The sequence below is a fragment of the Fundulus heteroclitus genome, chromosome 22 (assembly GCF_011125445.2).
Source record: "Fundulus heteroclitus isolate FHET01 chromosome 22, MU-UCD_Fhet_4.1, whole genome shotgun sequence".
Classification (NCBI taxonomy): domain Eukaryota; kingdom Metazoa; phylum Chordata; class Actinopteri; order Cyprinodontiformes; family Fundulidae; genus Fundulus; species Fundulus heteroclitus.
Genome location: NC_046382.1, coordinates 10,301,466 through 10,313,807, shown reverse-complemented (window position 1 = coordinate 10,313,807; position 12,342 = coordinate 10,301,466). Strand labels below are relative to the sequence as shown.

The following is a 12,342-nucleotide window of genomic DNA, read 5'->3' as shown; positions in this document are numbered from 1 at the left end:
ACCATACCCGTCCACATATTCTTGCTCCATCTTTTGCTTATCCCAGGATGGGTTGGGGAATAAATAGTTCCAGGAGGAAAACTCAGTTATCCATTTCACCAGTCACTCCCTCCACCTCATTCTGGGTTATCAGAAGGTGTCTTTAAGCAAAAAGGGCTTTGTCTCTCCTGCATTTTCATTCTGATCAGATATAAGCTGTAAGATTATATCTGACTGAGATTGAGATTTAGGGGTTGCCAATTGGTCATAAGGACTCTCCTGATACACAACGCCCATGTAGGCCAGAACATCAGCAAGTATACAAGATGACCAAATATAGCCTCTAAATCTGTTATAAATATCAGGCAAACTAGCCAGACTTATGTATATCTTTACAAAAACTCCCTGACATGACTATCAAGTTTTTTCCTGTTAATTATTGATATTTAATAGGGCTGCACATTGGAACAGTGGGTAGCGCTGTTGCCTTGCAGCAAGAAGGTCCTGGATTCGAGTCCTACCCTTGCCTTGGGTCTTTCTGCATGGAGTTTGCATGTTCTCCCTGTGCATGTGTGGGTTCTCTCCGGGTACTCCGGCTTCTTCCCACAGTCCAAAAACATGACTGGTAGGTAAATTGGCCTCTCTAAATTCTCTAATGTGAGTGTGTGTGTGAATGGTTGTTTGTCCTGTTTGTCTCTGTGTTGCCCTGCGATAGACTGGCGACCTGTCCAGGGTGAACCCCGCCTCTCGCCCATTGAATGCTGGAGATAGGCACCAGCACCCCTCGCGACCCCATGAGGGATAAGCATGTTGGAAAATGGATTGATGGATGAACATTGCTATTTAATATATGACAAAAAAGTTGTAAACTGCTGACTGTTTATGTAATAAAAAAAATCTACCTTTTCATTAAATTCCTACCGGATTTCCCAGTGCATTAATACTCTCTGTGTTTGTTTCCTTCAGGTATCTCACGGTCGTCTTGCAACTGCCAGAAAGCCCGAGCGGCAGGTGACCCGTATGGTTGTGGTGATGATTGTGGCGTTCATGGTGGGTTGGACCCCTTATGCAGCCTTCTCCATCTTGGTCACCGCTTACCCCACTATTGAGCTTGATCCAAGGGCGGCAGCCATCCCGGCTTTCTTCTCCAAGACAGCGGCTGTTTATAATCCGATCATCTACGTCTTTATGAACAAACAGGTAACATTTCTCTTTAGAGCCGAAGCTTTGAGGGACTCTGCTTAGTTTGTCATGACAAAGAAAATCATTGACATGAATAACAGGAGCTCTAACCTGGTTTTATAGTTTTCAGTGGTAGGTTTCTTTCAGTTTTATTGTTGACAGAAAGCGCTTCTTAAGCTACAAGCAGAGTTTACTTTGTCAACAGATTGGTGCTTTTTATGTTCATTACAACCTTTGCAAGTCATAGTTCTGATCCCTTTGCAAACTGGTATGCTGCAATGGTTTTCATTCCCCTTGAACCTTTATTCGTTTATTGTGTTGCAACCAAAAGGCTCAGTGCATTTTATTGAGGTTCGATGTGATAGGCCAATGCAAAGCAGGACATAATTGCAGAAGGTTCGTGATCATAACTGGATTTTACAAATAAAAATCGCAATGGTTTGGAGAACTCCTCACGTCCCTTGAGGGGTCCAGTTTTGTGTAATTTAATTTCAGTAAAAATCCAGCTGTTCTGTGAAGGACTCAATTTTTGGGAGAGTATATGGAAACCAAAAGCAAGATTAGATTAAAATATAATCGCAACCTTTGAGCTGCTAAGGTTACATCCCCACTGTAGGTCTTTTTGCAGATGAGTCGGATTGAGGACCACGTTTGGAAGAGGCTCTAATTGGACTTCAGAGAGCTGGGTTAGTGGCCAGGAAATCCTCAGTGAAGGTGCAGGAACACTGAGTAAACGCCACTAACCTTCTCAGATGCCGGAAGGATGCACCGGCACTGAAGATTGATCCTGATGGCTCCGTCTAGGGCAGGGGTTTTCAAATTCATTGAATGTGAGCCTCCCTTTAGAATAGACCAGTTCAATGTTATTGTTTTGATACGGGTTTTTCGCGCATGTGCACCGGACTAGTAGGCAAAAGGCGAACACAATGGCGGACGCAAACAAAGGAAACTGACAAATTCTCAACGTATTTTTGTTCTTAAGATAACGTATCATAAGATCGTTATAAGAGCACTTGCACCGTGCAGAGTTAACCAAGCAGGGCAGATACAGGAGACAGGTCCAAAGTCCAGGCTTGGTTCATTACTGATAGGCAGGTGAATCCAGACAGGGGCAGCGGCAGACAGGTTTGTTCACCAGACAAGGCAAGAGGTCAGTGTTGAGAGATCAGAATCTAATAGGTGTATATGACAGGGGCAAGGCAGACAGGAGAAATAGGAGCAAGACTGGTAAAAACACAGGAGATCAGAACAAGGAACTCTGGGTGGTCTGCTCACACAAAATGGCTTTCAAGAATCTGGCACTTACACACTGGGAGAGCCAGGACTATATAGTGCTCCTCCCAGGTGTAATCAGAGCTGCTGTCACTCAGACTTGATTTAAGGTGAATCGCAGGGAGTAGCATCATGGAACTACGCCAGATTTTACCTTCTTACCTTCTCAGGTAAGAAGAGAAAGGAATCATTACAGCAGCCCAATCTGAAGCAGCATGATTATATCTAAGGCTTCAACAGAACAAGCCTCCTTCAAAATGCTGAGTAACACGTGCAACTTATTTGATGTGCTGAAGGGTCCTATTTTTAAAATAACAACTTCAACTTTCAGTATGAGGCATTTACTTAAACTCTTAGTATAACTGTGTTTTTTGACTGGGAAAATAACAGTTTAAAAGGCAAATAAACATGCAAAAACCTGTCTGTGCTGATGAAATGGTAGAACGAAGGGGTTGGGGAGGGAGTGGGGGTGTCCTAATTTATTCCTCAAAAGAAATGGTACTTTTTAACGTTATCTTTATTTGCCACAGCAACATGCATTCCAGTGAGTGTGTCCTCTACATTTAACCCACCCCTTAGGAAGCAGAGGCAGGTTTAGGGTTCTGGGAGTGTTCTGGGGCTAAGGCAGAAGGGTCCAAAAAAGGCAGATTCCCTGACCAGAAATAATTAGAGTGGCAGGCTTTGGTATTCAAACCGAGGACCTTGAAGCCTTCCTAGGAAGCAAGCACCCTGCTCTAACTACTACAACCACTAGGACACCATTCCCTTGATATTTCAGATCATATCATATATCTTATAAATTATATTGTAACAAAAAAGTTTGAAAGGTGTCGTTTGTTCAGTTTTACATTTTGATTATTTTTATGCTTTTAAAAGTGACAGTAAATATTAATTTGTATTAAGTAAAGATGTTGAAACATACAGACCGTTGCAGGGTGTCCTAATTTTTTCCACATGACTGTATATGGATTTAGCTGACCTCTAACCGTTAGGTATTTTTTTCCTCACTCGGGTACAAAAAGAGCTCAAACACAGACTCGGGGGATTTCCATGAAGCGTGACTAACTTTAGTGAGCGAACGCCTCCAACCAACTCAAAGGTCAAAAGTCTTTTACCACAAAATATCCACACATTATATTCATTCACATTAAGTTATTTAAAACCACTGCCTCTGACATTTCATACTGGCTTAGACATCTCAATCACTTAAACATAACCCGCTTACCAAAGGTTTCTGTTTTATTTTTTGTGTTTTTAGTCACACTCTGTTGTATTACTTTCTCACATTTCAATGTACAATGTTGCCAGATTGGGCAGGTTTCCACCCAATTGGGCGTCCTTTGAACATGTCGGGCTGCTTTTCACAATATATGCCGAGTTTTTAGAAAGTATTTACTGAAAAGGTCTATCAAAATAGTTGTCATTGTGCAGCAGGACAGTGAACTACTGTTATAAAATTGTTACTTTTAAGTGATGAGTGAGATGACATGAGGAAAGGGAGTGTTAGTCTAAAACATTCGTTTCATTAGTTCATTTATTTTGGATTGTCTAGAATCTGTCAAACCTGACATCAATGATAATTGATGTCAATCCACATGGTGGATAGTTCCACCATCAAATGATATTGTTCAATTTTAGGTTTAAACGCCAGAAAATGGGGTTAAGAGCAGCAAGTTGATCAGTAGACGTCTGGCTGTGTGTGAAAGAGAAATGTTAGACTGATCTATACTCTGTGAGAGAGAGGAAAACAGAGAGTTTTTATATTAAGTTGGAGATGCAACATATGTGGGGGGGTTGTAGATCAGATCAAGGTTAATAAGCACACATTTGTAGCGTTGCTATGACAACGTGAATGGGAAAGTGATTCTAAAGTTATTTGGCTGCCTGATAACATTTTGTGCAGATACTGAATGTGCAACAAATTTTTTATTCATAAAATTGTTTTTAGTGCTGTTGTTTGCTAATGGCGTGTTCTTTATTATTTATTTTATAGTAATAGTTATGCATGTAAGGCTGCACAGTGGACCAGTGGGTAGCACCTTGCAGCAAGAAGGTCCTGGGTTCAACTCCAACCCTGGGTCTTTCTGCATGGAGTTTGCATGTTCTCCCTGTGCATGCATGGGTTCTCTCCGGGTACTCCGGCTTCCTCCCACTGTCCAAAAACTACTATGCTACTAATTTTACAGGCCAGAACCTATGCCTTCTGCTTTGGTTAATTTTCCCTTACCTCATCTCCAGAAACAGTAGTAGCTTTGTTAAACTGCAAAAGAAAAAAAAGATGTTATCTCGCAACAAAAAACACTATTTGTAATAACATTCTACTTTTAAATGTTTTAATTATGTCATCCGTACTGCATACAGAATTATTTGCTTTAGGTCAAAAGAATAAATTTGTTTAAAGCTACTCGTCTTGCCATTAAGGTGACATTTGATGACCTTATTCCCTTATGGAAGCAGTATTTTTGGTTTATAATGTCAAGTAACTGTGAGATGTTGCATGTTATGCAACTGTTAGTTTCACATCATATTCTGCATTTCCAGACACACAGAACTACGAGTGCAATCAAACCAAGGGCCTAAAGATCCATCCATCCAATGTCTATACCCACATTAGGGAGGTCGCCAGTCCATCACAGGACAGACAACCATGCACACAAACTCGCACCTGATGTAATGCTTGTATGAGGTGAACCCAATATTCAAACTGGACACAGGGTTGTGCTTAAAAATTAGTTATATGGAAATAAAAAGAAAACCAGATGTGGGAAGGAAGATGTCCAGAGCGGAGAAGGCTGCTCATAGCTGGAGATGACAGGCAGGAGAAGCCAGACAAGAACAAAGGGCTGGGCTGGAAGCGTGGTCAAAACGGTCCAAGGTCATTAAAGGCAAACAGGGAAAATGCAAAAACTTGAGGCAAGGTCAAAAACAGGCAGGAAAACAAGAAATGCTGGAGGGCTTACTCGCACGATGGCTTTCTGACAAAGAATGACTATGGGAGGCAGGTATAAATAGGCACAGTCCCAGGTGACACAGATGCTGGATAATGAGCACAGCACAGGTGGAGTGAATAGGCAAAATTTACTGGGGATATGGTAGAGGGTGACGGACTTAAATAAACACGAATGGAATAGAATAGAAACAGAAGGACATAATCTGAATGAGTATAAATGAGTGCAAGGATTAACTAGAAGGCCAAATGTCAAGAAATGCAGTAACAAGGAAAAACATCTAAAAAAAAACTAAAACATGAAAAAGTGAACCTTAGGGCAAAACATAAACGACAAAACCAACAACTGAATATGGCAAGACCTATAGAACACAAATGACAAGAACAACACAAATCTAATCAAAAGTCATAACCAGACACCTCTGAATCATAACACCTAAGGGCAATTTCAGGAGACCAATTACCCCACTGCCATGTTTTTGGACCATGGGAGGAAGCCGGAGTACCCAGAGAAAACCCACAAATGCAGAAAGACGCCCAGGCAAGACAATGAACCCAGGACATTTTTGCTTCTGAGCAAACAGTGCTAGCAACTGCACCACTGCGTAGCCCAGCACCTAAAGATGTCTGCCCCAAATGTTACTTATTTACAGGTGTTAGGTATTTATCAAATACTGACATTTAAAAGATCATATTTGCATGAATTTCTTTATTCTGGTATTACTGGATATCTAGTTTCCAGTTGACCTCTAGCTTAAAAGAAACAGGCAAACCTGTGCATGAACAGAAAGGTTTCAAACCGTGTACTGCAGCTCACCCTCCTCCAACTTTTGGCATCAGATCATAGAAAAGGCGTTTTTGGTTTGAGGTGAAAATTTAGTAGGATTGCTTGTCAAATGAGACACGCCATTAGGGGCCAGGAGTTGTAATTTCCCCTGGGGCTTTACTGATTGCAAGCAATCAATAAAAAGGTTTATGTTTTTGCATCTAACGTCATGTTGAAAACAATGATTACGGGGTTATTAATGGAAATCCTATTTAATTGCTTGTATTCTTCCAATAATACAGCATTGACAGGACATCACTGTCACTGCATACGAGAGCAATGCAAGAGCAATTTAGGCAGCTGGCCGATTATTAGGGGAAGGAAATCTTCAATTTGAAAAATAAGGATATTCAGCGCCTTCTTCTTTAGGAGGGAGAGACAATTCAAATACAATGAAATCAAAAACCTTTTTAGACATTAATTGAATTCTTCAAAGTAGTATTTCCCCAGTTGCTTTGACGAGTTTGCATGATTTAAATTAGCTTCTTATGTCTATAAAAAGTCCTGAATGCTTTTTTTTAAATGCTGCTAACGAGTGAAGCAGTTTAGACCTGACATCCAGTGAGTCCTTTATACAGCAAACATGAAAGGTTTACAGCAAAAGTGATGAAGATGAGCACAGCCACTGTCTGCTCAGCGAAGAGGAGCTAAACCTGTGAAGTATACACATGTTTTATATTGCACTAAATAACCTCTAATGTGTCATGCTTATTCATCAATTTTTTTGTAGATTTTTTTTATGCATCATTATTCCGATGCATAGTTTTCACCATCGTCCAGTTTCAGGCTTTTACATACCTATTAGTATATAATAAAAATCCTCTGGCTTTCACCTTCTGTGCACTAAATCGCAACATGTGCTCCCCTCTGTCATTATTTATTAAACAAAGCATTGAGCCAAAACGGAAATGATGAATGTGAAAAATTACGTGCACCTTTATGTCTTCCATGGATTTTCAGACAAATGCTGCAAACGTGTTTATTTGATTCACTGATCATCAGCTGTGTAAAGGCACAGGATTTTGCAGTTTGCTATTATATAGCACACAGCTGAGTGTAAACACAATGCCAAGGAGTGAAGAGATCATTCAGAGTTAATATTTTTTTGGTCATGTTACGCAGTGCCATGATGGAGGAAACCTATTCAAAGCGTATCAGCACAAACACCTCTCGCCGACAGTCTAGCACGGGGGTGGAAGGATGGTGATACGGGCTTGTTTTGCAGCCACAAGACATGTGAGCCTCGCAGTTAGTGAGTCGGACCGCAAACACTTTGAAATACTTTGAAGGGACGTTAAGGCAGCTGTGCAAAACGACTAATTATCATTGCTGAGCGGTCTTGCTGCAACAGGTGATTCTACAGGAAACTGAATTATTGCACAGGTTTTCCATTTTGGCTCGATCCTTGTCTGATAAATAATGCTAATCCAATGTGTTTCTGCACAATTAAAGTTAGATTTCTACAACCTTAAAACCTGGTAAAGACTACGCTTTTATCACCTCCTGTCTGGACTAATGTAATTCTCTGTTAATCGGTGTTAGCCAGGCCACTCTTTCTCGGCTACAGCTGGTACAGAATGCTGCAGCACGGTTTTTAACAGGAAAAAAAAATAAACGTGAGCACATAAATCCAGTTTTAGCATCCCCTCCACTGGCTCCACGTTAAGTTTCAAATCCATTTTAATCCGTTTTATTTGCTATTAAGTGCCAAAATGGGCTGACCCCTTCCTATTCATCTGAACTGCTCCACCCCTATATATCTTTGCGTGTTCTTTGATCAGAGGACCAGCTGCTTTTATCTGTCCCAAAGTCTTTGTATAAATCCAGAGACAGAGTTTTTTCAGTTCTGGCTTCTACATTATGGAAGCTGCTACTGGTGGTCAGACAGGCCCTTGATGTTTTTAAAACTCGTCTCAAAACGGCTTTTAACCCAAAGCGAGTTTTTTTCAATTCTACTTGTTTTTTTTTTTTATTTCTGTTTTTTGTTTGCATTATAGTGGGTTTTATGTATGTATTCTTTTATGTGTTTTTGTGCAGCACTTCGGTCAGTTTATATACTGTTTTTAAAGTGCCCTAAAAATTAAAAAGATATGGTATTTTATTTGTATTATGTACTGAAACATAAAGGCCTTGAACTGAACCAGGATGAGCTCGTTTCACCATGACTGAAACGTCTTGGAGGGTTTCAAATATCGTTTTTTAAACTACGTTTCATTCATAATTTCAAAGTGCATTTGGTACTGTTGACTTTCTGTGAATAGTGCGTCTTCCATCTGCTCTCCTAAATATTTTTTAAACTCTCTTTATAAAAATCTATGTTTTAGATATTAATGTAGTTTACTAGCTAAGAATTGTAAATTCTTATCAAACTAATAACTTTTTTTGTCTGCTTTTGCTGCAGTTCAGGAAGTGCCTGATCCAGCACTTTACCGGCATGGGAACCATCCCGGAAAGCAACCTTAACCAAACCTCAGAACGACCTGGAATTACGGCCGAGAGTCAGACGGGGGAGTTGTCGGCCATCGCAACCCGCATCCCTGTGGGCAGCACCGTGTCGCCCAGATCTGATGACTCTCAAACTGATTGTGGCTCATTTGCTCAGCTTCCCATCCCAGAGAACAAAGTGTGTCCATTGTAACCGCAAGCCTCCTTCCAATAGCTGTTATTTCCCTCCTAAAGAGTGAATATTAACATTCTGTCATCCAGCTACAGTATGCTCCAGGAACTCTGTGGACATTTAGAGAAGTTTAAATGATTAGTCAATGTCTTTGATGCACTTTGAGAGCTTTGGGCACTTTTGAAGAATTTCCGTTGTTGTCTGGAAGGGTGGAAAAAGGGTTGCGCTTTCGCCTGTTTTAGCAGTTTGTTTATAACAGGGGCAGGAAAAAAAAGAACGGATAGATGTGCTTTAGCCTTTACCCAGCAGGTCACTTGTAAATACTGAATACTCTACTGTCTTGTTATTCAAGAATGTCTGAAATTTTTCTCCCCGACGCACTTCACGTTTGGGAATCATATTAGAGGGCACTCCAACTCAACTTCATAGTGTCTGCCTTCAAATCTCAGTGTAGCAGTGGATTGCGAAATCTCAGCAAGTTAAGGGCTGGTCAGTGTATTTCAAATCCCACAATGCATCCAGCCTTTCATCTTGTCCTTGCCTTCTCCTTTGAAGCTCCGTGATAGCGTCTGCAGAGAAAATGTTGTTTTCCTTTGCTGTTTTTAGTGTTTGCTTTGGCAGCAAGCTTCAGTCAGTTTTCTGTGTCAAAATCATGAAGCGCTCTTTGAATTGATAGAGATTTTCTAGGTTAGCGTTTTCTGCATGGACTGGTTTGGGTCAAAGCTTTCATCTTTTAGTCGCTTTGGTCAAGTTGTTTATGAGGCGTCAGTCTACCATTGTCTCTGTTCCATATTTGAAACGGAAGTGTTAATGGGCAGCCAGTAGGGGCGCAGCAGACTCCTAAACGTTCACACTGGTGCGAACACATGCGACGCCACATATAGACAGAGCGAGCAGATCACTAATAACAGAAGCCTATGAACGATCACCGGCCACTTTAGTAGGGTCCGCCTTTCAACTGACTGTTTTTTTTTTGGGAAATGGTGGCCTTGTTTGGCCGTCGTTAGCTATTAACAATTACCCAAAGGTCTTATATTAATAAAACTGATTTGTGATTAAATTAACAAGTCAGGGCACCACCTTATTATGAGGAATTATTAGCCAGAAGCTTTAAGTAAGCGCCTCCCTGCATGAGTTGGGGCATTATAAAGCAATGGATGAAGGAGCGCTGCCACTGTCAATCAGCAAGCCCCTAAAAGGCTGAAGACCAACAACTTATCGTTAGATCACAAGAATGTATTAATATAATATCCCAGCTTTATACTTAAAACACATGAGTCAATAAGCTACATCACTAAACTAGTGACTTTCTTTTAAAATACAAAACAAATGGAAACAACAAAAACATAATTCTCAATACAGCAATAATACAATCAAGTGGGTGTATGTATGCGTTTGTGATATACTGTACATAAATATGAATGGGTGTCTGTGTGAGCAAGGTTACAGTGTCTAAAAGACTAAATGGTGGACATTGTGGGTGTGCTCCATATATAAACAGAGTTTCAATTCAATTCAATTAAATTTTATTTATATAGCGCCAAATCATGAAACATGTCATCTCAAGGCACTTTACAAAGTCAAGTTCAATCATATTATACAGATTGGGTCAGATTATACAGATTGGGTCAAAAATGTCCTATATAAGGAAACCAGTTGATTGCATCAAAGTCCCGACAAGCAGCATTCACTCCTGGGGAAGCGTAGAGCCACAGTGGACAGTAGTCATCTGCATTGTACATGGCTTTGCAGCAATCCCTCATACTGAGCAAGCATGAAGCGACAGTGGGAAGAAAAACTCCCCATTAACGGGAAGGAAAACCTCCGGCAGAACCGGGTTCAGTATGAACGGTCATCTGCCTCGACCGACTGGGGGTTACAGAAGACAGAGCAGAGACACAACAAGAGAGACAAAAAAGCACAGAAGCACACATTGATCCAGTAATCTGTTCTACATTAGATGGTAGTAGCGGGTGAGCCGTCTTCTCTGGATGATGTCACAGTTAACAGAACGCCAGACCAGTTGTACCTACTATGAAGATAAAAGAGAGAGAACAGAAAGTTAAAGCAGAAATGACAGCACATAATGCATAATTGAAGAACAGTAGAACTCTATAGAGTGAGAAAATTAGATCCTGATGTCCTCCAGTAGCCTAAGCCTATAGCAGTAAAACTATAAAGGTAGCTGAGAGTAACATGAGCCACTCTAGTTATAAGTTTTGTCAAAAAGGAACGTTTTAAGATTAGTAGACAGGGTGTCTGCCTCACATCGTTTCCCCTTTGAAGATCTGGGCTCCATCCGAATACCCTTAATTACAGCTCCTAGCACCTGTTTCATGACCTTTCGTGAGGTCAACAGTAAGAATCCTATCATGGGGAGGTAAGGAGCCTCAGACCGCTGTGCAGATTTCAGACAGCCTTTAACTCCGGCTTTATTACATGACGGAAATGAACATGGATGATTCTAGTCTACAGCCTTCTGAAAATTAACTACAAAGTGTGTGTCTCTACCCCCTTTCGTTAATTTCCATGAGGTGGGCTGTGCTTATACGTCATGTCACGCAAAGGATTGTGAGATTCCTTATAGGCGCCGGTAAGGGACATTGCGAGGTTCCTATGCTAAATTAGCCACGGGAGGGAGTATACAGGCTCCTTTTCCTACCCACTTCTTTACTGAATGCACTATTCGGACAGCACTTATCATGGTGACCGCTGACGCACTTCCGCTTTGGGCAAAGAGTCCTTACTCAATAAGGGTATGAGGTTGGACCCCTGGTTCCAGGTCTACCTTCCTCTGGCTAAAGCAGAAACAGCTGATCTTGATGTGGATCCAAAGTTATTCGAAGAGGGGAGAGTTTTCACTTACCGATCAAGTTTAGGACAAGTGCTTGGCTAGGTTTCCGCAATGTAGCGCTAAACTTTCTTAAGCTATCACAGGAAAACGCACGGTCTCTGTGCTGTGCTTTTATAGCTCATATGATGTCTATAAAAGTGGAGGAGCCCTCCTTCCTAGGTGCGCGCCTTCAGCTGCTGATTTTAAGTCGCACCCTGGTGTGAACAGACTTGAATGCTGGGATATGGAGTGTCATACTAGTTCCTTTGTTCTAAGTCCATGCATTTAGACCGGTGAAGCTACACACAGTCTTTTATTTGTTCACATTGTGCGTTCCCAATGGTCAGCTAGTCAGCAATGGCATCGACCCAGCGTATTTCAGCATCTAGACACTGTAAAGACGATTTCCTGAAATTCTCACTATTTATCCATTTGGGAATAGGAGAGTTTAAGTGTGGCATGGTTGTTGGTGTAAGACATGCTGTTCTGAGTATTTAATAAACTGCTGATCTGCTGGGACTTTTATCCCCAATCATGTATTGGGTTTACAGAGAATGATCTGGAAAAGAGAAAATATCCAGGGAGCTGCTGTTGTGTGGATAAAAATGCCTTCCTGATGTCAGAGATCAGACTAGAATGGGCCGACTGACGTGATAGAAAGGTAACAATGGTACTTAGAGCAGAAG

General features: G+C 41.1%; 1 protein-coding gene across 1 annotated transcript in view; it reads left to right on the top strand.

Annotated features, from left to right (window-relative positions):
- The window catches only part of valopa (vertebrate ancient long opsin a), a 28,208-nt gene extending 17,813 nt beyond the window's left edge, over positions 1 to 10,395 (top strand). Inside the window, exons 4-5 of the mRNA XM_012862380.3 lie at positions 946 to 1,179; positions 8,608 to 10,395. Of these exons, the coding sequence (XP_012717834.1) occupies positions 946 to 1,179; positions 8,608 to 8,844 (471 nt within the window). The 3' untranslated portion in view covers positions 8,845 to 10,395. The remainder of the gene's footprint in view (positions 1 to 945; positions 1,180 to 8,607) is intronic.
- Positions 10,396 to 12,342: the final 1,947 nt, after the last annotated feature.